This window comes from Cetorhinus maximus, chromosome 6 (genome assembly GCF_964194155.1).
Source record: "Cetorhinus maximus chromosome 6, sCetMax3.hap1.1, whole genome shotgun sequence".
Taxonomy (NCBI): domain Eukaryota; kingdom Metazoa; phylum Chordata; class Chondrichthyes; order Lamniformes; family Cetorhinidae; genus Cetorhinus; species Cetorhinus maximus.
This window is the reverse complement of record NC_135884.1, coordinates 122,590,246-122,616,203: the sequence shown is the minus strand read 5'-3', so window position 1 is coordinate 122,616,203 and position 25,958 is coordinate 122,590,246. Positions and strand designations below refer to the sequence as shown.

The 25,958-nt window shown below is 40.8% G+C and overlaps 1 protein-coding gene across 1 annotated transcript in view; it reads left to right on the top strand.

Moving 5' to 3' along the window:
• The window catches only part of phlpp2 (PH domain and leucine rich repeat protein phosphatase 2), a 151,346-nt gene that overhangs the window by 6,137 nt on the left and 119,251 nt on the right, over positions 1–25,958 (top strand). Inside the window, exon 3 of the mRNA XM_078544411.1 lies at positions 4,606–4,739. Within this exon, the coding sequence (XP_078400537.1) occupies positions 4,606–4,739 (134 nt within the window). The remainder of the gene's footprint in view (positions 1–4,605; positions 4,740–25,958) is intronic.

The following is a 25,958-nucleotide window of genomic DNA, read 5'->3' as shown; positions in this document are numbered from 1 at the left end:
AAGTGTTTGAAGATTGCAACGCCGAGACTGAAACCAAGAACATGGTCTACCATGTGGTCATGATCCCTATTTTACTGTATGTGGCTGAAACATGGACAGCATACAGGAGGCACCTCAAGGCACTGGAGTCATACCACCAATGCTGCCTGCGGAAGATCTTACACATTAAGTGGGAGGACAGATTCACTAACATCAGTGCCCCCTCACAATAAAGTCCCACAAGCATTGAGGCTATGATCATCTGCCATCAGCAGCATTGGGTTGGTCACATAGTGCGGATATCAGATATAAGGCTCCCAAAGCAGGTCATCTTCTCTCAGCTCGGTCAGGGCAGACACACCAGCGGAAGCCAAAAGAGGTGCTGAAGAAGGAGAATATGAAGAAGGATCATCTTCATGAAGAAGTACAATGTTGACATAAACTCCTGGGAGACTATTGCCCTGGACTGAACCAGATGGCAGCAGTCTGTGGAAAGGATCCCAGCATTTTGAGACCCAACAAGGACAAAATGAAGAGGAAAATTGAGAGTGGCGAAAAGAACACTCAACAAACCAAATTAATAATACACGATCAGATGTCCCACATGACGGCAAATGCCCTATGTGTCATAAAGTCTGCAGATCCCGAAACGGCCTCATCAGCCATCTTTGGACTCACTTGCGAGGGATAGCCAGTAGTAAAATAATTTACTGTTCCAAATATTTTTTCATTTGGTTGAACGTTCATGATGCTTTACCTATTCTCGCATTGAGCTCTTTGTCTATGGCTCCCTGGATATTTATGAGACTGCCCAGAAAAATTATGTCAACTTTGTTTTAATTGGCATAAACATCTGTTGATTGGTGGCGGTCTCCATTCTTGATCCATTTCAATCCAAGATTATCCATGGTTGACTTCCTTCATACCCAGTTAGTGGCGATAACAAAAAGAAGAGGGAAAAGGCTGCAGCCTTGCCTGGTGCCAATCAGCACATACCAATCATGAACCACCCTCTGCCCTGACACAGGACCTGGAATCGTCATAGACCTCCTCAATAGCTGGAACTATCCTTGATGAGATGCCATGTGAAGAGAGAATTTTCCAGAGTGAAGGCCATTGTAGGCTATCAATGGTCTCCATGAAGTCAATAAAGCTGACGGCCGGGGGGCCTTGGTACTCTTGGAAGTTCTTAACGATGTGCCTCAGTGTAAAAATCTGCTCAGCATGACCATTTTGGCCTGAAGCCTGCCTGTTGTTCTTGAAGTTTACCATCCACTACCACTATTTCTTGAATATAGTTAAGGATCATTTGATAGTAGATTTTACGTGGTATTGTTAGGAGAGTGCCTCACCTTCAATTGTCACAGTTGGTGAGATTACCTTTTTTTTTGCAGATACAGACAATTGACCCATCTTTCTCATCTTGAGCAACAACACCAGAGTCCTGGGCTTGGTTGCAAAGTTGACATAGCCACTGCACAGTTGTTTCTCTGCTTGTCTTGAGCATTTCTGCAGTATTATATCTATGCTAGGAGATTTGTTGTTCTTGTGTGCAGAAGTTGCCTTTCTCGCCTTATTTTCAGTGAACTTCTTTGCACTTATCGGAAGCTTAGTTGGGGGTTGATCTTAATAAGTCTATTGAGGACTTTATGTAAGTGTTCTGCCCACTGTGATAGCTTATCTTCACCTTTCGAGGTACATGTACCACCTCTTGGCAGTAATTGGTCCCATCCTTGCTTTCACATTGCCTGAAATCTAATGATCTTGTCATTGTAGGCACCTGCACCTTCTGCCTTTTGTGCTTGATTGTTCATCCATTCTCATTTTTTAGAGCTCTCCTCTTCACCTCTGTCTTTATTTACATAAACCTGATTGAAGGCAGTGTTTCCTGTCTCACCTTTTCTGTCTTTCCCGATGAAGTACCTTCCTTTCTGCTGTATGTTCCCACATCTGGTAACTGATCCACACTTCCTTCAAAGACTTTTGATATCCTAGTACCTTGTCCCCTGCTACTTTAATTGCTACTTCCAGTTCTTCCCACCAGTCTACTGTTCCAGGCATGGAGTCAGCCAGGACATCCAATCTGTTCCTAAGAGTAAGCTGAAAGTCATCTTTAGTTCTGTTGTCTTTGGAAAGATTTGATATCAGCAAGCTCAATGTCAATGATTCTCCTGCCTCTTCAGCTTATTCTTGATCTTGTCTGTTAACAAACAGCGAATACTGAATATGTCTGCCTCTCAATATACCCTGACATCCTGCCAACATATAGTCTTCCAACTCAGCCCTGTAGCCAGATGCTCAATTTGTGTTTGAGTTCTGTGACCCTGTATTTTCCTTTACCACTAAACATACATTTAAGATTGGGAATTTGCTGATTACAAAACCCTGGACCCAAAAGTTCCAGGATTTTGTCCTGGAACTCCCTTCCGAGCAGCACTGTGGGTATACTTGTACCACATGGACTGCAGCAGTTCAAGAAGGCAGCTCACCACCACCATCTCAAGGGAAACTAGGGATGGGCAATAAATGTTGGCCCAGCCAGCAAAGCCCACATCCCATGAATGAATTTTTAAAAAACGCATATTGCCACTTGCACAAATCTTTGCAGCCTTTCAAGTGCTGTATCATGTGTGCAATAGTTTTAATGTTATTTCTACACTGAATTACTGTATAGCTTGGATGTATTGAGCAAATTGACAAATGTATCAGCTTGCAGTTGCATGCTCAATACATCCAAGCTACACAGTAATTCAGCGTAGAAATATCATTAAAACTATTGCACACATGATACAGCACTTGAAAGGCTGCAAAGATTTGTGCAAGTGGCAATATGCGTTTTTAAAAAATGAGCAAGCATGTTGCAAGTGAAATTTAATGCAGAGAAGTGTGAAGTGATGCACTTTGGTAGGAAGAGTGAGAAACTGCAATATCAAATGCAAGCTGATACATTTGTCAGCATGAGAAGTTTATTGTGCCCGTAATCATTTCTGCAGTTGTCTCACAGTTGATTTTATTCCTTTTGAAAAGCTAGCCTGTTGTCATGAATTTCTAACAGGTAAAATGTATTGTGGGTGATGTGGTTAATTGCGGTAGAAATGTTTGTACCTGTAAAAGAATTTGGTGATGATAAATTCTGTAAAATAGTAAGTACCAGCAAATTGTAAGTTTTGACAGTTGATTCTTTTGTTTTGGTATGAATTAAACATGTTAGCGATAAACTGTTTTAAATTTGTTGGTTTGCAGGATAATTTCAGAAAAGGAATGCAATTTAGCCCAGATTAACTCATCCTTTAAGGCCCTAAAGGCCCTCCCTTTCAATAACAGATTGGTTCTTTAAAGATTCTAGGGTTTTTGCAACCACTATATTTGGAAGTCCATTTAATGTAATGATGACTGTGTGTGGGGAAAAAAAATTGATAAAAGCCTTAATCTAATTTATGCTTTTCCAGGTTTTCCTTTTCTGTACTATTTACTATTTTGTGGACCTTTCAGATATATCATTTTAATGTTGAAAAGCCCAAGTTTGTCCAGTATTTCCTCAACTCAGATATCCAAGTCTTGGGATCTCTTTTCTAGGGCTTGAATGCCTCCCTTGTTTCTTGGAGACCAGAACTGCACACAACTCAAGGTGTGGTTTGACCAGAGCACTATACGGTTTGATCAAGACTTCCTGACTCATATTTTGCAGTTCTAGTTCAAATGTTTGAATGTGAGGAGGATAGTGATAGACTTCAAAAGGGCATAGACAGGCTGGTTGAATGAGCAAGCATGTTGCAAGTGAAATTTAATGCAGAGAAGTGTGAAGTGATGCACTTTGGTAGGAAGAGTGAGAAACTGCAATATCAAATAAAGGATACAATTCCAAAAGAGCTGCAGGAGCAAAGGGACCTGGAGGTATATGTGCAAAGTTCATTGAAGGTGGCAAGGCAGGTTGAGAAAGCGATAGTAAGTCCTACAAGATCCTAAACGTTATAAATAGAGGCATAGAATATGAAATCAAAGATGCTATGGTGATCCATTATATAATAATGATTCAACCTCAACTTGTATATTGTGTCTAATTTTGGGCACCACACTTCAGGCAGAATGTGAAAGCATTGGAGAGCATGCAGAAAAGACTTTTGAGAAGCTTCCAGGGATGAGAGACTTCAGTTACATGCATAGATTGGTAAAGCTGGGCTGTTCTGGGAGAAGAGAAGGTTGAGAGTTTCAGAGATGTGATTGTGTTCAAAATCATGAAGGATCCAGATAGATTATCGGCAGAATGGTCAAGAACCAGAGGAAACCGATTTAAGGTGATTGACAAAAAACCAATGGTGACATGAGGAAAAACATTTTTATGCAGCGAGTGGTTAGAATCTGGAATGCAATGCCTGAGAGTAGTGGTGGCAGATTCAATCATAGCTTTCGAAAGGTAATTGGATAATTAATTATACAGAAAAAAATTGTGGGACCAAGGGAAAAGGCAGGGAAGGAGGACTAGCTGAGTTGCTCTCTCAGCCAGCACAAACATAATGGTCCTTATGGTCTTCTGCTGTGCTGTAACCATTTTAGGCTCCGTCACTGCCTTTCTAGCAATTATATTATTCTTGATACTGTCTCTTGACACTTTTTTTTTGTTTATAGGAGAATGAATCCTGATGAGAGACCTCTGCAAATCCTTTACGATTATCTAGCTCGATTAGGTTTCCAGGATCCAGTGCGGATACAAGAGGAAGGGGCCATGGCTGATCTGAGCTGCATGATTAGATACTTTCATGGTAGGATTTCATATGCTGTTTATTAAAGATTTTTGGGAGCAAGAGACAATTAATTTTGACTGTTTCAAATCTGGAAGAGGTCTTTGGAACCCCAATTGTCAGTGTTTGACTTGTGCACAATAAACTATTGTAATTCAATGTTGTCGAGCATATGGTTTTCAACCAAATGCTTTGTCAAATCACTAATCTTGCTAGGGTGACATGCTACTTTTTGGGAGAGAGAAAATTGGATAGTTGTCCCTTCTGAGTCAAAAAGTGAAGCTCTTGTCAGCAGACCATTAAATAACATTCATGGTCATGGAACTGTTCAGGGCCCAACCTTTTGCAGGTGAATGGGTTGTAGGAAGAGAAACAGTGCCAGCATAATCTGAGGTGGATTGGGCAATTTGCAGGATTGAAAGTGGCAGCCTTAGGCCCATTCATGAGTTTGCGCAATATACAACAAGCAATGATCTTATCAGGGTAGCCATTATCTCACAGGATGGCTCTGATGTGCCCTATTTCAGTATTAAGTTTGCATGGTGAGCAAATGGCTTGGGCCCTATTTACCAGGTTGTTCATGAGGCCAATCTTATAGCGCGTGGAACTGTAGGAATCCCAACATGTATTTGACCAGTGAAGTAAGCTTGCGATAGACAGTATTGGAAAACCTCCTGGCAGATTTATCAACTAGCACATCAAGGAAAGGGAGCTCATTTGACTGCTCCATTTCAAAGATGAATTTGAGCGCAGGATGAAGCCCGTATAGGTGTGCAAGGAAATTCTTACATGCAGCTGCGGATTCAAATATAGCAAACATATCAGAAATATGCAAGGGGTAGGAGGTTGGGTGTCATTCCATCAAAGACATGTTTCTCGTGGAACCCAGCAAAGATGTTTGCGAGAGTTGGGCCTAGAGGGGATCCCATGGCAACACCATCTACCACATGCAGAGATATTTATCTTGTGTTTTATAACAGAGTTTCAGGCTTTATTTGCAAAAAAAAAGATTTAAATGATTCTTGTAGTCCAGGGAATTCAAATGGAAATCTTTGTCATGTCATATTTGTGAAAATATATTTCTGCTATTTTTTGACAAGGTCTTTTAAAAGATAGCAGTTAAATCATATTCATGTGGTGTCACAGAACTAAAATGAAATTTGGATGATGTGGATCTGAAGTAACTATTGATTATTTGTAATAACATACACTTGCGAACATTTTCTTACTATTGCTATATATTTTTCTGTTATCAAAGGAGTGAATTATTTGAAGTGAGTGTTTCCACAATCAGAACTTGGACCTTGGGACTCACTGCCTGAAAGGGTGGACGAAAGGCAAAAACCCTCATAACGTTTAGGAAGTACTTAGATATGCGCTTGAAATGCCATAATCTACAAGTCTAAGGACCAAGAGCCAGAAAGCAGGTTAAGTTTGGATGGCTCCTTGTCGGGCAGACTAAACGAGTGTCTTTCACCTAGTTGATGATCCTCCAGCAGAAGTTGATATTTGTCTTGGTGAGTGTCCCTGGGAACAGCTCTTGGAGCACAGAGTCCTGTGTCACCAAGCTGCTCAGGATGAACCTCGACAAAAACCACTGCATCTCTTTCCAGATCTCCACTGCAAAGGCACATTCCAGCAGGTGTGCAATTTTTACCTGATGTCAATATGCACAAGCATTCTCAGAACGCTACTAGATGGGACTCAATAGTGGGGACCTTGCCCAACTTCTCCCCTTTTTAGTCCATGGGTTGAGACACAATTGTAATGCGCCCACCACTGGTCTGGCTGTGAGCATCAAATTCTGTTCAAATTAGGCATTGCACTGAGAGCCTTCCCGGTTTAGTATTACACTGCACAGGGCATCAGAACAAATTAGCTAATGGGGGAGCTGAACACAGTTCTATATTTTGCTAAGTTTTTACTAGGTACTTTGCTACATTCCATATGGTGCCACTGATTTTCAGTAATGTTTGAAGGCTAACAAAAATTAATTTTTCATAGAATCATACAATTTTCAGTTTATAACCTGGATACTAGTCATCTTATTTCTGTTGAAAGAACATGCATTTATATAGCACTTTTCATGACCTCACAGTATCCTAAAGCACTTCAGTACTTGAAGTACTTTTTTTGAAGTGTAGCTCTATTGTAATGTTGGGGAAACATGACTGCCAAATTAGCACAGCAAGATCCCAGAGTAAGGAACTAGACAGTGGAGGTTATTTTAGCCAGAGAGTGAAAAGGTTGTTAAATGGATGTTATGTTAATAAGACACACCTGTTTTAAAGTCTGGATTTTGCACACAAGTTAGATTACCATAGGTTGAACTTGCTAGACTTCTGCAGGTTTAGCACTCAGATGCTGATTAGACACAATTTTCATGAAGCAGTATGCATTTCCACTGAAATAGTGGAGTGTGCTGGTTAGCACAAAGTGGTATGTTGCAGGATTGCTTGAACTGAGGGGAAATGGCACACACAATATCAAATGTGGCACTGGAGGTCCTGGGAGAGGAGGGCTATCATGTAATCCCTCTGCCCTACAGCACCTGGTGCTACTTGACCTAGCCTTATTCTCCTCCTATTCCTCATCTGGACCTAAAGTCCCAGGAAAGATGCCCATGACCAAGCACCCTTTCTTCTGGTTGCTCCTATAAAGTATTCAATAAGGTGGAGTCACACAGTAATAAATCTATTTAGAGGAAATCCTCAAAATTTGCAGAATAAATGTTGCTAGAGTGTTGAAGTTTTAAAGTATCTCAGAAAGGCTCCATATGCAAGTAAACATAAAATGATGAGTACCCCTTTAAGTAACATTTAAAATCCACATTAACACCTTGTTTACTGATGAACAACAGCTGGTTGCTGTTCGGGGAGGACATTCAGACAAGTGCTAGCTATGCAGCCTCCTTAATGAGTGTTGACAAACATTTTAAGTAGAAATCAGGCCCTTAATAAGCCTCTTTTGGCTGTTCCTAGCGCACACTTCTTGACCAAGAGGGCGTCTTACAGCTCAAGATCCCATCTTGGTCAACTCGAAGAATCTTTTGTATTTATTTGTGCTGCTGAATATTGCCCCTCATTGTGTTTAATGTTCGTTAGGGGTTAAATATTGACGAGGATCCTGAGAACATTGCTCTGCTCTTTGAGTAATGCAGTGTATGACAAAAGTATAATAACTTTCATAATAGTTTTCTGGTTTATTGTGAAGTAGGTTTATGGGGGTAAGTATAGTTGGGTCTGTCTGTGTGATTTAATTACACTTGGAGTCAAATAGACTGCAAACTTGAAATCATCAAAAGAAGTTATGTGCTTGACATGCTAATGAGTAAACATGGATGCTGGCTTAGCATGTAAGGTGTGAAGGGAATTTGCATTTTTAGATAAATGAAGGGATTTGGATTTCAAAGGAATCTTAGCCTGTTTACAACTAGCCAGATTAGCAGGGTTTAGGGGTGTGTTTATTTTTCCCAAAGGTTACTGACAATATTGGCAACATGAAAGTGTTTATGTTATGAGGAAAATACAGTTTCAAAGACATATGGAACAATAGAATTTACCTATTAAAAAGAGGGAAACATATATAAAGGAGAATGAAAAGCTATGTGGGAAAAGAAGGCTAAGTATCATCTAACAGGAGTGTGTGAAATATCCTTAATGAAGCCTCCAGCCATTTGTGCATAAGTCTGCTTATATAACGAAACTGAAGTTGGAGAAAAGCCATTTGGAATTCCACTGTCAAGCGGGTATTGTGTTAACTCGCTGGTTCTGTTTTAAATCTAAAATATATTTTGGACTGTTGCCTTAAAGTGGATGTAACTGGACGTCAGTTTAATTAGGAATTTTAGGAGTTATTATAGTAGAAAGTAATTTTAGTCTTACAAATGTGTTTGAAATCTTTTATTTTGTTAATAAGTTAATTTAATATTTAAAATCTCGACATGCCCTGGTGGACTTATTACTTTTGAATTCAGTGCACACATCTTCTCGTAATAAATACAAATTGCAAAACAGTTGTGATAGCGTGACCAAGTTTCCCTTGTGGATTTGGTCTGCTTGGCACACATCATCTGTCACATCATAACAAGTGAGATATTTTATGCCATCTGAAGGGAGAGAAGGATCTCTGTTTGCTATATTTTCCAAAAGATGACACCTATGGCAATGTGGAATTCCCTGGTGTAGAACTGAAGAGCCTGCCTAGCGTTTGTTCAAGTCTTTACTGGTTTATGTACCAAGTTTTGATTCTGCATATTTATATATAGTTGATTTATTTAGCAGAGGTCATTTGCACTTGCTTTATTTGTAAACAGTTGCCTATTTTAAACATTTACCTTTTGAACATTGCCCAGTTCAAAGTGGATGTGACTAGGTTGTTATGGAAAAGGACAAGGATGGGCCAGAAATCAGAGTTCTAAATTGGGGGAAGGTCGATTTGTAATAAGATCAGATATGATTTGGCCAGAGTAGACTGAGAGCAGCTACTTTTAGGTAAATCTGCATCAGGGCAGTAGGATTCATTCAAGAAGGAAATAGGGAGAGTACAAGGCCAACATATTCCAGTAAAGACAAAGGGTGGGACCAACAAATCCAGGGAACCCTTGATATCGAGGGTATACAGGATTGGATAAAGAGAAAAAGGGAGGTTTATGGCAGATACCGAGGGTTCAAAACAGTGGAAGCCCTAGAGGAGTATAGAATGTGTAAGGGGGAACTTAAAAAGGAAATTAGGAGAGCAAAAAGGCAGCATGAAAAAACATTGGCAGTAAAAATAAAGGAAAATCCAAAGTTATTTTACAAGTACATTAAGAGTAAGAGGATAACTAGGGAAAGAGTAGGGTCCATTAAGGACCATAGTGGTAATTTGTGTGTGGAGCTGGAAGAAGTAGGATTCTAAATGAATACTTTGTGTTGGTGTTCACAAGTGAGAGGGACGAAGTGGGTATGGAAATCAGACAGAAGGACTGTGATATAATTAAAGAAATTAGCATAGAAAGGGAGGATATTCTAAGTGGTCTGGGAGGCTTAAAAGTAGATTAATCTCCAGACCCGGATGAAATGTATCCCAGGCTGTTGAGTGAGGCAAGGGGGTAGATAGCAGGGGCGCTGGCAATAATTTTCAACACCTCTCTGGTCACAGGAGAGGTGCCAGAGGACTGGAGGATAGCCAATGTGGTACTGTTATTCAAGAAGGGAGGAAGGGATAAACCAGGGAACTGCAGGCCAGTCAGCCTAACCTCAGTGGTGGGGAAACTATTGGAAGCAATTCTGAGGGACAGAATTAATCTACACTTGGAGAGGCAGGGATTAATCAAGGACAGTCAGCATGGTTTTGTTAAGGGGAGGTCATGTCTGACCAATTTGATTGAATTTTTCGAAGAGGTGACCAGGTGTGTAGATGAGGGCAATGAATTTGACGTAGTCTACTTGGACTTCAGCAAGGATTTTGATAAGGCCCCGCATGGGAGACTGATAACGAAGGTAAGAGCCCATGGGATCCAAGGCAATTTGGCAAATTGGATCCAGAATTGGCTGAGTGGCAGGAAGTAGAAGGTGATGGTCGAGGGGTGTTTTTGTGACTGGATGCCTGTGTCCAGTAGGGTTCCATAGGGATCGGTGTTGGGTCCCTTTCTGTTTGTGGTATATATAAATGATTTAGACTTGAATGTAGGAGGGTTGGTCAGTTAGTTCGCAGATAACACGAAAATTGGTGGGGTGGTAAATAGTGAGGAGGATAGTCTTAGATTACAGGAAGATATAGGCGGGCTGGTCAGATGGGCTGATCAGTGGCAAATGGAATTTAATCTGGATAAGTGTGAGGTGATGCACTTGGGCAGGACAAACAAGGCACAGGAATACCCGACGAATGGTAGGACCCTGAGAAGTACCGAGGATCAGAGGGACCTTGGTGTGCGTGTCCAGCGGTCCTTTAAGGTAGCGGGACAGGTAGACAAGGTGGTTAAGAAGGCATATGGGATACTTTTCTTTATTAGCTGAGGCATAGAATATAAGAGCAGGAAGGGTATGCTGGAACTGTATAAAACACTGGTTAGGCCACAGCTAGGGTATTACGTGCAGTTCTGCAATCCGCATTATAGGAAGGATGTGATTGCACTAGAGAGAGTGCAGAGGAGATTTAACCAGGATGTTGCCTGGGCTGGAGAGTTTTAGTTATGAGGAGAGGTTGGATAGACTGGAGTTATTTTCCCTGGAGCAGAGGAGATTGAGGGGGGACATGATTGAGGTGTATACAATTCTGAGGGGCAAAGATAGGGTAGACAGGAAAGAACTTTTTCCCTTGGCGGAGGGATCAATAACCGGGGGCATAGATTTAAGGTAAGGGGCAGGAGGTTTAGAGGGGATGTGAGGAAGAATTTTTTCACCCAGAGAGTGGTGGGAATCTGGAACTGACTGCCTGAAAGGGTGGTAGAGGCAGAAACCCTCATAACATTTAAGTAGTATTTGAATGTGCACTTGCGATGCCATGGCATTCTAGGCTATGGGCCTAGTGCTGGAAAATGGGATTAGAATAGTTAAGTACTTGTTTGACTGGCGCAGACTTGATGGACCGAAGGGCTTTTTTCTGTGCTGTAGGACTCTATGACTATAAAGTCATGGAATGTTTTTTTCTAACAATTATCCTTCTGTGTGTGTTGTTTTGTCATCTTCACAAATGATATCATAATCTTAGAACGTGAACAAATTATGCTGAGAATTTCTGTCTGGCATGATTAAATACTGACTTTTATGACGGAGGATACCTTTTCCATTATTAGTCTGGGTGTTTGTCCATGCTGAAGGAGCTTAGGAGAGCACTTTCTTTATTACCAGAGTGTGATTTTTGGCAGGCAAGGGAGATTGAATAGTCCCATCCCAGTAAAGGATGTTGAAGATAATGAAATGAAAAAAATCAAATGCTAGAAATCTGAAGTGAAAACACACTAATATTGCTGGAAACACATAGCAGGTTAGTCATCTGTGAACTTTATTGAGGGCAGCTTTGGAAGGGAGAATTACGGATTTTTGGTATTTATTTATGGGATGTGGACATCGCTCGCAAGGCCAGCATTTATTGCCCATCCCGAATTGCCCTTGAGAAAAAAACCCCTAATCCCCTCTTGGTGCTTTAATTCTTTTTCTACATTTTAACTGTTTGTAAATTGCAGATTGCTAGACATGATATATGTCTGAACAGAATTCTTTTTCTTGGCCAGGATACAATGCTGATTCAGGATTTCACTGCTACAGAAATAGCAGACCAACTAGACTGCAGATTATTTAGCGTTCTCGTATTCTACCTTCAGTTTAGCTGTGTCTCATAAAAATGACTATGCTTAATGACTGAAGCAGACAACCCATTAGAGATATCCAAGTTGACCAACAAAGAACCTTGTGCCTTCATAACTCAACATGTGGATACCTTTTTTTATTATAAGGTTCAGAAGCAATAATGGGATATAGCTCAACAAGCAGGTTAATAATCAATATGGCAGGTCCTTTTCCATAACCGATTAGAATTTGAAGACCTACATAATAGTTCTTTAAGCTCACCTTGCTCACCTTCAATTAAATTAAATTATTGGCAAATAACCTACTTGCCATGGAGCTGCATCTTATTGGACCTGAAAATGCAAACACAATTATGACCTGACAACAGCTAGAAAGAGGAAAGAATCGCTGGGAGGGAAACAAGCTTTTCAGTTGTGTGTTTTATATTAAGTGGATTGCCATGCAAGTTACCAATCTATCTTAGGACACCTGACAAATAATAATTGGCCCCCAGTACCTGCTAAAGCGTTTTTACACTAGCAGATTGGAGATCTATACCTTACACTATCTATACCTGTAATTATATAATTCATTACGTGGGATACACGTTTCAATGAAAACTTTCATGTTAACATTATTCCTATGGGCAAACTATTACACTGTCTCTTACACCAGTTATGGTTGTGGGTTGGGCTATAAATGAAATTTTCATTGTCAAACCTTGCCTGTAACACACTTTCCCAGCTTGGTGTCTCAATATCAAACAAGTGATTTCTCTGGAAAGATTTTAAATTGTATTTGTGTGTATGTTATCTAACTATTTTTTTGTAACTTTTCCTAATAAACTGAGACTTCACACAGTTGATATGAGAACTGGAAAAAGTATTTTGAAGGTTTCATTATGCTCTCGTTAGGGGAATGCTTTTTTTTGTTTATTTCATATAAACCAGCTTTCTATCTGTATTGTGTTGGCTTATAAAGATGTGTTGAATTACTTTAAACTTGGATGCATTTTACTAAAAAATCTGAAGTTGCTCTATTTTGAATACTAGTGATACCTTGTATGCACTTTTTATTCTTTCATGTGGTGTGGGCATCACTGATAGCATTTGTTGCCCACCTCTAATTGCCCTTGAACTGAGTGGCTTCTTCGGCCATTCCAGAGAGCAGTTAAGAGTCAACCACATTGCTGTGGGCCTGGAAGTCACATGAAGGCCAAACCAGGTAAGGATGACTGATTTCCTTTCCTAAGGACATTAGGGAACCAGATAGGCTTTTACAACAATTGAAAGTTTCATGCTCACCATTACTGAGACTAGATTTATAATTACAGATTTATTAATTGAATTTAAATTCCACCAGCTGCCATGGTGGGATTTGAGCCCATGTCTCCAGAGCATTCGTCTGGGCCTCTGGATTGCTAGTCCAGTGGCATTACTACTGCACCACCATCTCCTCCAACTTGTAGGTTGTAATTTGGATACTTGGTCAGTTGAAAGGACGCCTCATGTTTAGAGCATTTTAGTGTGGAGAAATTATGGTGTCAGTTTATCCCTCAGCCAACACCTTAAAAACAAATTATCTTATCTTTATCACATTGCTGCTTTTGGGAGCTTGCTGTGAGAAAATTGGCTTCCATATAAATTGGCTACCAGATTTCCCTACATTACAATATTATTAATTAACTCCTTTCATAACATCACCCAACTCTGCCCCCATTGCAGTTCATCTGCTGTTGAAATCTTTGTTTCCTCTAGACTTAAGTGTTCCATTGCACTCTGACCTTCCACTTTCTACTCTATGTAAACTAAGCTCTCTTGCCCATGTCCTAACTCTCATCGAATCCCGTTCATGCATTACCGACCTCGCTGACCCACTCTGGCTCCCAATTAAGCAATCCCAGGTTTTAAAAGTTCTCATCTTTGATTTCAAATCTCTCCATGGCCTCGCTTCTCCCTATCTCTGTAATCACCAGCCCCACAACCCTCTGAGATATCTGCACTTCCCTAATTCTGGCCTCTTTAGCTTCCCTGGTCATAATTGCTCCACCACTGGTGGCCGAACCTTCAGCTGTCACAATCCTAAGCTCTGGAATTCCATCGTTACCTCACTTTCCTCCTTTAAGACATTTCTTAAAACCTCTCTGATGAAGTTTTTGGTTATCTGCCCTAATATCTCCTTATGTGGCTTGGTGTCATATTTTGTTTCATATTGTTCCTGTGAAGTGCTTAGGGATGTTTTATTCTGTTAAAGGCGCTGTATAATTGCAAGTTGTTGTTGCTACCTTTCATTGCCCACTCAATGATGCTAACGTCCATTGCTGAATAATGTTAAGTTCACTTTGAAAGTACTTCATTGGCACTAGATGAATGCAAGTTCATTCTTTTTTTCCCGTCCATTTTCTGTGTTTGTGTGTGCGCGTACATTATTGCTGTAACATCTTTCAATTTTGCCTAGCTGAATAAGTCTTAAATGTTCTCTCCTATGCTTTCTTAGAATAACAACAACAGTGCAACCATTTAGAAACTTGAGTTTATAAATCCTATACTGAAAAATGTGTACAATTATACATTGAATAATATTAACTATGGTACTAAATTTTGGATGCACTGTAGCTTTAAACTGAAACGAATACTTTTTAAGATTTTAGATTGTACAAGCAGTGAACGTCTGGAGTTAGTTTCCAGTCAAATCTAATGTCTGGCGTTTGAATAAAAATCTCTCAATTACAATTTGAACAGCAGTTTTTAATAGTGATCACTTTCTTTTGATATATTACAGATTTTATGCTCGCAGTGAAAGTTTAAAAAAATTACAGAAACTAGTTAGTATTTATCAGGGTTACTGATTTATTTGCAAAAGGGTGACCCTGGGTTTTAGAAACACTGGTTATCGCGTGTAGGTGGGATGCAGATTTTGGATTACTATCAGTTCAGCCATGATCTTATATGGAGCAGGCTCGACGGGCTGAATTGCCTACTCTTGTCCCTTGTTCGTATGGATCCTGAGATGGCTGATAAGTCCAATGCATGATCTATAGACTCTGCCACATGCAGGCAGGTGGTGTTTGAAGGGTTAGGTAGATGGGTTGTTTGGAGTTATGTGCATTCCCTCCTTTATGTCTGCATTTTCCCGGCAAAGTTTCTTGACATGTTCAGTGCCTTCTTGAATGGGCCTTCTCCATTTTGCTTGGTCACAAACCAGGGACTTCCATGAGTTGGCAAGGATATTTGCCCACTTCAGGGATGCTTTGAGGACATCCCCAAAGAGTCCTGGGACTCTTGTGCTGTGACTGACTTTGAGTAGCGCAGTTGCTTTAGGAGCCTGGTGTCAGGCATACAGTCTATGTCTCCATCCCATGGAGATGGTTTTGACTGATTAGCACCTCAATGCTGGGAAAGTTGATTTGGGAGAGGATGCTGCTGTTGGACCACCTTTCTTGCCACCAGATTTGGAGGATCTTGTGAAGGTACCAGTGGTGGTATATCTCCAGTGCTTTGAGGTGCTTTCTGTAGGTTATCCAAGTCTCGGAAGCATACAGGAGCGCAGGGATCACTGCTGCCTAGTAAACCATGACCTTAGTTTCTGGTTTGAGATCCTGTTCTCAAATACTCTTTTCCTCACTCAGCCAAAGGCTGAGCTGGCACATTGGAGGTGGTGATGAATTTAGTTGTCTGTGTCTGCCTTCCTCAAGAGGAGGCTCCCAAGATATGGAAAATTGTCCACACTTTGCAGGATTTTGCCATTGATCTTAATCAGTGGCAGGTGTTGTGTTGTGTGAGCTAGTTAGGTAAGGACCTTAGTTTTCCGGGTGTCCAGTGAAAGGCCTGTTTTTTCATATGTTGAAGAGAGAATGACCTGGAGCTCAGTTTCTGAGTGAACGCACACATGTACAAGCATTATCTGCTTACTGAAGCTGTATGCTTGTGGTTGTAGTGGGCTTTGTTTTGGATTGAAGTCAACGTTTGTTGAACATTTTCCTGTCTGTTCTGTAGATGATATCCACACCTGTGGGTAATTTGCTGGGGATGATATGCAGTATTACAGCAAGGAAAATGGAGAAGAGAGTTGGTACAATGACATAGTGAAGACTGGGGTCAAACAAGTCTGAGATAGGGTTTGTGGTAGTTCCATTGGTGAGGATCATGGCTTGCATGTCATCAGATTATGACAGGTTTAGATAAGGTAGCCAAGGTAAAACTATTCCCATTAACTGATGGCACAAGGATTAGGGGATACAGATTTTAATGTTTTGAACAGGAAATGTGTGGAAGGACCTTTTTACAGAGCCAGTGGTAATGACCTGGAACTTACTGCCCACCAGGGTGGTGGAAGCAGAAACAATCATTGGTTTCAAAAGTAAATTAGATGGGCACTTGAAGGAAATAAACCTGCAGCGCTATGGGGATTGAGCAGAGCAGTCGGACTGACTGGATTACTCCACAGAGTGCCGGCATGGACTTGAAATGGCCGCCTCCTGTGCTGCAAATGACTTAAAAGGTGTTGGATTGTGACTATGGAGAATGGAGCAGTCGAACGACCTTGTTGAGGAGTGCAGCAGCAAAATAATTACATTCAAGCTACCAGAACCCAGAACCCCATAAGCCTATCACCTTCCTCTGCTGACCTGTCTGAAGCTCCTGTTGTATCCTTGCGAACTTCCACCACAGCTGTTAGCTAGTTCCCAGACTCATGTAAAAGCAAAATACCGTGAACGCTGGAAACATGAAATAAAAACAGAAAATGCTGGAAATACTCAGCAGATCTGGCAGCACCAGTGGAGAGAGAATCAAAGTTAGCGTTTCAGGACCTTCCATCAGAGCTGGAAAAGGTTAGAGATGCAACAGGTTTAAAGCAAGTGCACAGACTGGGGAAGAGGAAGAAAAGAATAAAAGAGAAAGTCTGTGATAGGGTGGAAGAAAGAGATTAAATGACAAAAAGTTGATGGTGAAAGGCGAAAGGAGAGTGATAATGGGACAAATAAAGAAACAAAAGATGTGTTTTTTATTTGTTCACGGGATGTGGGCTTCGCTGGCTAGGCCAGCATTTATTTCCCATCCCTAGTTGCCTTTGAGAAGGTGGTGGGTGAGCTGCCTTCTTGAACAGCTGCAGTCCATGTGCGTGTAGGTACACCCACAGTGCTGTTAGGAAGCGGGTTCTAGGATTTTGACCCAGCAACAGTGAAAGAATGGCGATACATTTCCAAGTCAGGATGGTGAGTGGCTTGTAGGAGAACTTCCAGGTGGTGGTGCTCCCATCTATCTGCTGCCCTTGTCCTTCTAGATGGTAATGGTCATGGGTTTGACAGGTGCTATCTAAGGAGCCTTGGTGAATTCCTGCCGTGCATCTTGTGGACGGTACACACTGCTGCTACTGTGTGTCAGTTATGGAGGGAGTGAATCTTAGTGGATGTGATGCCAATCAAGCAGGCTGCTTTGCCCTGGACGGTGTCAAGCTTCTTGAGTGTTGTGAGAGCTGCAACTCATCCAGGCAGGTGGGGAGTATTCCATCACACTCTTGACTTGTGCCTTGTAGATGGTGGACAGGCTTTGGGAAGTCAGGTGGTGAGTTACTCATTGCAGAATTCCTAGCCTCTGATCTGCCCTTGTAGCCACACTATTTATGCGGCTTATCCAGTTCACTTTCTGGTCAATGGTAACCCCCAGGATGTTGATAGTGGGGAATTCAGTGATGGCAATGCAATTGAACGTCAAGGGGCGATGGTTAGATTCTTTCTTGTTGGAGATGGCCATTGCCTGACACTTGTATGGCGCAAATGCTACTTGCTACTTGCCGCTTGTCAGCCCAAGCCTGCATAGTGTCCATGTCTTGCTACATTTGGACATGGACAGCTTCAGTATCTGAGTCACGAATGGTGCTGAACATTGTGCAATCATAAGCGAACATCCCCACTTCTGATCTTATGATGCAAGGAAGGTCATTGATGAAGATGGTTGGGCCGAGGACACTACCCAGAGGAACTCCTGCAGTGATGTCCTGGAGCTGAGATGACTGATCTCCACAACCATGACCACCTTCCTTTGTGCTAGGTATGACTCCAACCAGCAGAGAATGTTTCCCTGATTCACATTGACTCCAGTTTTGCTAGGGCTCCTTGATGCCACACTCTGTTAGATGCGGCCTTGATATTAAGGGCAGTCATTCTCGCCTCCCTTCGGGAGTTCAGCTCATTTGTCCATGTTTGAACCAAGGCTGTAATAAGGTCAGGAGCTGAGTGGCCCTGGCAGAACCCAAACTGGGTGCCAGCGAGCAGGTTATTGCTAAGCAGGTGCTGCTTGATAGCACTGTTGATGACCCCTTCCATTACTTTACTGATCATCGAGACTAGACTGATTGGGTGGCATTTGCCTGGGTTGAATTTGCCCTACTTTTTGTGTACAGGACATGCTTGAGCAATTTTCTGCATAGCTGGGTAGATGCCAGTGTTATAGCTGTACTGGAATAGCTTGGCTGTGGGTGTGGCAAGTTCTGGAGCACAAGCCTTAAGCACTATTGCTGGGATATTGTCAGGGCCCATAGCCTTTGCACTACCCAGCGCCTTCAGCCATTTCTTGATGTCATGTTGAATGAATTGAATTGGCTGAAGACTGGGATCTGTGACGCTGGGGACCTTGGGAGGAGGCAGAGATGGATCATCCACTCGGCACTTCTGGCTGATGATGTTGTATATGCTTCAACTTTATCACACAGTTAGAGTTGTTATGGCGCAGAAGGAGGCCATTCAGCCCATTGCGTCTGCACCGGTTCTCTGAATGAGCATTATGACTAGGTGCCATTCTCCTGCCTTTTCCCTGTACCCTTGCACATTGTTTCTCTTCAAATAATCATCTAATGCCTTGTTGAATGCTTCAATTGAACCTGCTTCCACTACACTTCCAGGCAGTACATTCCAGTTTCGAACCACTCGCTGTTTGAAAAAGATTGTGTTTTGACTGGGAGAGATTTAGGCATTTGCCTCTCCTTTTCTTATTGCTATTAGCCAGCATTGTAGGCTGAAAATGAGGAGCAAACTATCTCTCAAAAAGCAGGAAGCACTCTAACTTCCTTCACCCAAATACTAGACACACCTCATTGAGATGTTGGACGTAGAGTAAACTGTGACAAAAATTCTGTAGTGTAGCCTAAAGGTGGACGGAAGTCTAAATACATAAGCAAAATACTGCAGATGCTGGAAATCTATAATAGAAACAGAAGATGCTGGAAATAGTCAACTGGTCAGGCAGCATCTGTGGAGAGAAACAGCATTAACATTTTGGGTCAATGATCTTTCATCAGAACTTCATCTGATGTCTAAATGTAATCTTTCCGGCAACTCCTGCAACCAAGTCAGTGCCAAATGTAGTGCTCTGCATTCCTTTGGATCTAACCACCGAAGTCGAGAGGAGGACCCTGATGTTTGGGAAGCCCAGCGTTGACATAAATGTTGCCCAGGCTTGCACCCCGGAGAGGACGCTCCAGTTTTGCTGTAGAATATCAACATAATATGAGGACAGCAGTTACAAGTGAAAAGCCCAACTTGATTGCTGTATTGAAACGTACAAAATTCTGAGGGGACTAGACAGGGTGGATGCTGAGAGGATGTTTTCCCTTGTGGGGAATCTAGAACTAGGGGACACAGTTTAAAAATTAAGAGATCTCCCATTTAAGATGGAGATAAGGGAGAATCTTTTCTCCGAGGGTTAGTAGACTTTGGAATTCACTTCATCAGTGGCTGGGTCATTGAATATATTCAAGGCTGAGTTAGACCGACTTTTGATTGACAAGGAAGCCGAGGGTTATGAGTGGGTAGGCAGGAAAGTGGAGTTCAGGCCACAGTCAGATCAGCCATGATCTTATTGGATGGCGGAGCAGGTTCGAGGAGCTAAATGACCTGCTGCTGCTGCTCCTCCTACTTATGACCTTATGTTGAGGTCATAATTATAATTCTACAAGTGAAACATAGAGGAGGGAGCATCCTGGAAGGAGAGGTCAGTGTGAGATGGGGGCAGAGAACTGAAATGACAGACCTGGAAGCTTGGGGTCACACTTGCGAACTGAGTATAGGTGTTCTACAAAACAGTCACCCAATCTGCGTTTAGTCTCTCTGATCTACACAAGACCATGTTATGAGCAGTGAAACAGTGTACTAAATTGAAAAAACCACAAGTAAATTGCTGTTTCATCTGGAAGGAGGGTTTGAGGCCTTGGACAGTGAGAAGGGAGGAGGTAGAAGGGCAGCTGTATTCCTGTGCTCTTGTGGGAAGGTTCTGTAGAAAAATAAATGGTAGGGACATAATTTATAATGGGAAAGTTAACATGTTACCAAAGAGTTTGCCAGCAAAATGTAAGGTCTGTTGGTTGGAAATATATACATTTTTTTTAGTAATATAATAGTCAGTATCGACATAACTGGGATTCAAGTCTTAACTGTGGTCTTCAGATGAAGTGGGGTTAGAAAGCAGCAGATAATTGGACTAATGTGTGCAGATGTAATTCAGTTTCTATTTTAAGAATTGACTTTTAAAAAAATTATAATTGAATAACACAATTTACAGCAACTTAGAAAGTAGAGATCAGTTGTGTGCAAGGACTACGCTACAGTGCGGGTTAAGAAGGTGAGCAATGCAAAACTAAGACACTGCAGCACCAATACTGGGTAGAAGATAAAATCACAACCCTGGCAAGTTCACAGAGGAACAACTTAAGTCATTCAGCTTCAGTTTTCATTTCTACCATTCAATTAGATCATGCTTGATCAATACCTCAGTACACTTTACCCACTCTTTCTCATTTTCCTTGTCGGATTCCAGGGTATCAAAAGTCTATTAATCTCAGTTTTGAACATTCCAGTTGACCTAGCATCCATAGCTGCCTTGGAGAGAGAGTTCTAAATTTCCACTATGCCTTTGCAAAAGTGCCTCCTGATTTTGCTCCTAACTGGCATATTTCTAACTTTAAGATTAAATATTATGGGCAGTTCTTATTATAAATATGGGCATGGGATATTTGGTATGTACAGACTTAAGTAGGGGGAATCCTAACCTTTGTTGCACATTAAGCATCGGTGCATTGTACTGGGTGGAGAATCAGGAGCAGAGAATATGGAAAGCAAAGACAGATGTAGTTTGTGGATTTCCAGAAGGCATTCAGTAAGTTCCACATAAGATAGCTAAAATTAAAGCTCATGGAAGTGAAAGCAAATTATTGACCTGGTTCGGAGGTTGATTAGGTAATATGAGAGAGTGGGGATAATGGGAATGCACCTGAATCAGAAGGGACTGACTAGTGGTGTCCCAAAATGTCCTGTGCTGGGGCCTCAACTATTCACTATATTTATTAATTACTTAGACTACACAATAGAGAGCCATATGTCCAAGTTTGCTGGTAACAAAAAATTGGTGGCATAGTAAATAGTGCAGACAGGAGCATAAAATTACAGAGGCATTGATAGATGAAGTGAGTGGGCAAAATTGTGACAGATTACTTTGAATGCAGTTAAAAGTGAAATAATCTATTTTGGACCAAGAAAGGATAAATGCAAATATTAAATGGAGAAAAGCTAAGATCAGTGGAGACCCAAAGAGATTTAAGGTCTATGTACACAAATCACTAAAATTTAGTAGTCAGGTACAAAAAAACCCCAACATTTCTAATGGAATGTTAGCCTTTATAACTAGAAGCCCAGAAAATGAAGGAGAATAAATTTTGCCACAGCTGTACAAAGCCTTGGTGTATCTGGAGTACTGTGTATAGTCCTGGGCACTGCATCTTAGGATATATTGGCTTTGGAAGACTGCAGCACAGATTCAGCAGAATGTTACTAGGGCTGCAAGGGTTAGGTTATGAGGAGTGATTACATAAACTATGTTTGTAGTTCCTGGAATCTAGAAGATTAGATTTTTAGGATTTGAGAAAGGAATTGGTAGGGTAGATGGAGAGAAATCTTTTCCGCTGATTGGGGGAACTTTCAGATAAATAAATTCTCAACTAACTAATAAACTCTTAGAGAAAATGGAAAATGATATCAAGGAGCCATTTCCAGAGTTGTGCAGTCACATTTCTGTCATTGCTCGCAGAATACTTTGAAATAATTTACAGAACATTACAACTATCACCTTTTGAGAAAGAAAAGCCATGAATATTTGAAGTGCTGGTATGTTTTGGTGCTCAAACATTAGAAATTTAAAGTTCAATGAGATTGAGTATAACAGTGAATTTGAGACTGAGTATAACAGTGGAATTATATACTGCTAAGGAAGATGTGTTCTCAGAGCAATAATAGAAATATAATTTCTTGTTTCACAAGATATGTGACCTTCTGGTGACTTATTTGCTAAACAAGCAATTTTGAGGTTTTCCTTGCTGTCATTTCAAGAGCATTATTTTGAACAGAGCTGGAAAAAAAATGTTCGAAGCTATTTGACTAAAACTCTTAATTACCTCATATGTTTTTATTTTTGTGAAGTATTTGAAGTTAATTTCAGGTTAGACTCCAATCCTGAATATGTAGTGAATTCAGGGGAATGTTAGATCACAAATCTTGCAATGAGCCAGGCTAAATTTAGGGTACTTGGCAGTAATCAGGATTTTGGACATAGAAAACTGAGATTCCAAATCTAATAATCATAGTTATTATTATTCATTTTCCCACATAGGAGTCTCTGTTCATTACTTTGAACAGCAGTTACGCCAACGCGAAGGAGCACAAGTAAGAACTCTGCCGTTTGGACTTAACAGAAAGCAGTGTTTTTCTGTTAGTGATTTTAGCCATTACTAACACGAGCATGCTTCTCTAACTAAAATTACACTTTATTACAGGACATTCGAGTGACTCCACTTATACACAGGATCTTAGGTGATGGGAAAAGCCAAACTAAAACCTACAGTTAAATGACTGAAATTAAAGTTGCTGTTTTCCTTTGCGCTGTTTTCTCTTACTCTGCCTTTTCTTGCCCACCCATCTCTTTGTGCATATTAGTCTGTCTGCCTCTCGCACTCTCTTTTTCCCCATCCCTGCTGAGTAATTGCTAAACCCCCAATGAAATTTTATAATGCAGTTTAATCTTTGAGATTGGTTTTAATGATGCATATTCGGTTCTCTTGATATGTCCTAAATGTTTAGAATTGCTGATCAAATTAGATATTTAACTGAACATAGAACTCTGTGATGACCCGCAAGACATTTAAGTGAACCCATCCAAGGGGGAGTTCATTTTGTACGTGTTTAGTTCACTGCATCTGAGTTGATAACTGACTCACTGTTGCTACCCTGGCTTTTCAATTCTCAGATTTTTTTAGGGAAAAATTCTTAATACTTATGTGAGAAGAAGTGATTTAAATATTTATTTTATTCTACATGAAATCTGTTGATTTGTTCTATAGCAAAGGCCCTACAAAATTACAAAGAAATTTATTAAAATATGATTAAAATGGAGCCCAGATATTCTGTTTTTATGGTTATCATTGCAGTGCAGCATAAAGAAAAAGTTACCTTTGGTACTTTTGGTACCTTTAGGATGTGCTGAAGTTCCTTACAGCCTATGGGTTACTTTTGAAGTCAACTTTTCTGTTTGCAAATTGGCTCCTGAGTTTATCTACCTAAATGCAACTAACAACAATGTGTGATGCGACCTTGTAGATTTTGGTTGTATTGGTTAAGGGAGAAACATTGGCAAGGACAGCAGAACAACTTTAAATAAATTACCACTTCATTCAAGATAAAGGAACTGTAGTAAATGCATTGTGGTTAGATTTACAGAAGGAGTTTTGATAGGGCGTCTCGTGAGATTTGTTAGAAAAATTCGTATGCATGGTATTACAAGATGTATGATACAACGTAGCAGCATGAATAGAAAGTTGGTTGATGAACATGAGACAGAATTAGGGTAAATGGATGACAAACAAACAAAATGCTGGAAACACTAAAGACAACAGACAAGTTGCATTTTGGGTGTAAACTATTTGGCAAAGCTAGATGACATTGAACTAGGTTATGCAATGAACAGCAAGTGAACAAGTCAATTTATTATGCTTACAGCTGCCCATAGACTTTTTGTGGCTTTTGCTTGCCTGATGATCATGAGTGCAACATAGACTCAAATGAAAGGATAGAGTTTGGGTTTTATGAATGGGGCATAGAGTGCAAGTAAAGAAGATGACTTTGCAGATTCATCAGGATAATGTTAGACATGGGAAACTAGTTAGGAGATAATTGAGATAATGGGACTGTTACTGAAGGCTGAGGAGATTTCAGTAGAGGTTTTTAAAATGATAATGAATGCTACCATGAGCAAACTGTTTTTGAATGTGTTATGTTTTGTTTTCTTGAAGCTAAAGCTTACTAATAAACAAACTAACTCTTGATCCAGGAATCTATACAGTTAGCAGTGAAATTGTGCTTAAAATTTTTAACAAATAAGAAATCACCTGGCTTTCTCAATGTTTTTCTGATTGAATTTTGCATCCTGCCAGTTTAAGGGTAGTCCTATTCAATTTATTGACAAGATTCACATTAGTTCAGGTGAAATATTCAAGCCCTTTATTGAAAATATAAGACAGATGCAATATATTCATTAGTCCAGTAAAATTGGGGAAACCCTTGTCTTTTAAAATAGTGACATTCGTGTGGTGTTGCAACAGTAAATCCAGTTGGCTGATTGCCTGAATGTGCATTTGTTACAGACTTTGACCTTTGAAAAACTAGTTTTACTACTTTGATCACTGCACGCAAATGATAGAGTGAATGCATGTACATGGTCCTTGTGAAGCTATATGATGTATTACGGTTGCCAACTTCCTCTGGTTTTGGGGAAGACGATCACAGAATTGTTACAATGCAGAAGGAGGCCATTCAGTCTGTTGTGTCTGCACTGGCTCTCTCAGCAATTCACCTATTGCCATTCCCCCCCACCACCTACCCGTAACCTTGCACATTCTTCCTTTTCTGATAACAGTCTGATTCCCTTTTGAATGCCTCTATCGAACCTGCCTCCACTAAACACACTCAGGCAGTGTATTCCAGACTCCAGCCACTTGCTCTGTGAAAAAGCTTCTCGTTGCTATTGCTTCTTTTGTCAATTACTTTGAACCTGTGTCCTCTGGCTATCGATCCTCTCATGAGTGGGAACAGTTTCTCCCAATCTACTCTGTCCAGACCCCTCATGATTTTGAATGCCTCAGCCTTCTCCAAGGAAAACAGCCCCAACTTCTCCAATCTGTCTTCATAACTGAAGTTCCTCATCCCTGGAACCATTCTTGTGAATCTTTTCTGCACTCTCTCCAATGCCTTCACATCTTTCCTAAAGTGTGGCACCCAGAACGGGATGCAATACCCCAGATGAGGCCGAACTAGTGTCTTACCCAAGTTCAACATAACCCTGTTGCTCTTGAACTCTATGCCTTATTAATTAAGCCTAGGATACTGTGTTTTTTTTTGAACCGCTCTCTCAATCTGTCCTGCCATCTACAGTGATTTATGCACATATACACCCAGGTCCCTCTGCTCCTGCACCTCCTCCAGAGTTGTATCCTTTATTTTGTGTCTCCATGTTCTTCCTACCAAAATGAAACTGTTCACATTTCTCTGCATTGAACTTCATCTGCCACATGTCTGCTCATTCCCCCAACTTGTCTATGTCCTTTTGAAGTTCTACGCTACCCTCCTCACAGTTCACAATGGTTCCGAGTTTTGTATCACCTGCAAATTTTGGAGTTGTGCCCAGTACACCAAGTTCTAGATCATTAATATATATCAGAAAGAGCAAGGGACCCGACGCTGACCCCTGGGGAACTCCACCACTAACCTTCCTCCAATCTGAAAAATATCCATTAACCACTACTCTGTTTCCTGTCACTTGGCCAATTTTGTACCCATGTTGCTACTTTCCCTTTAATTCCATGCTCTATAACTTTGCTCACAAGGCTGTTGTGCAGCATTGTATCAAATGTTTGGTCCATGCACACCACATCG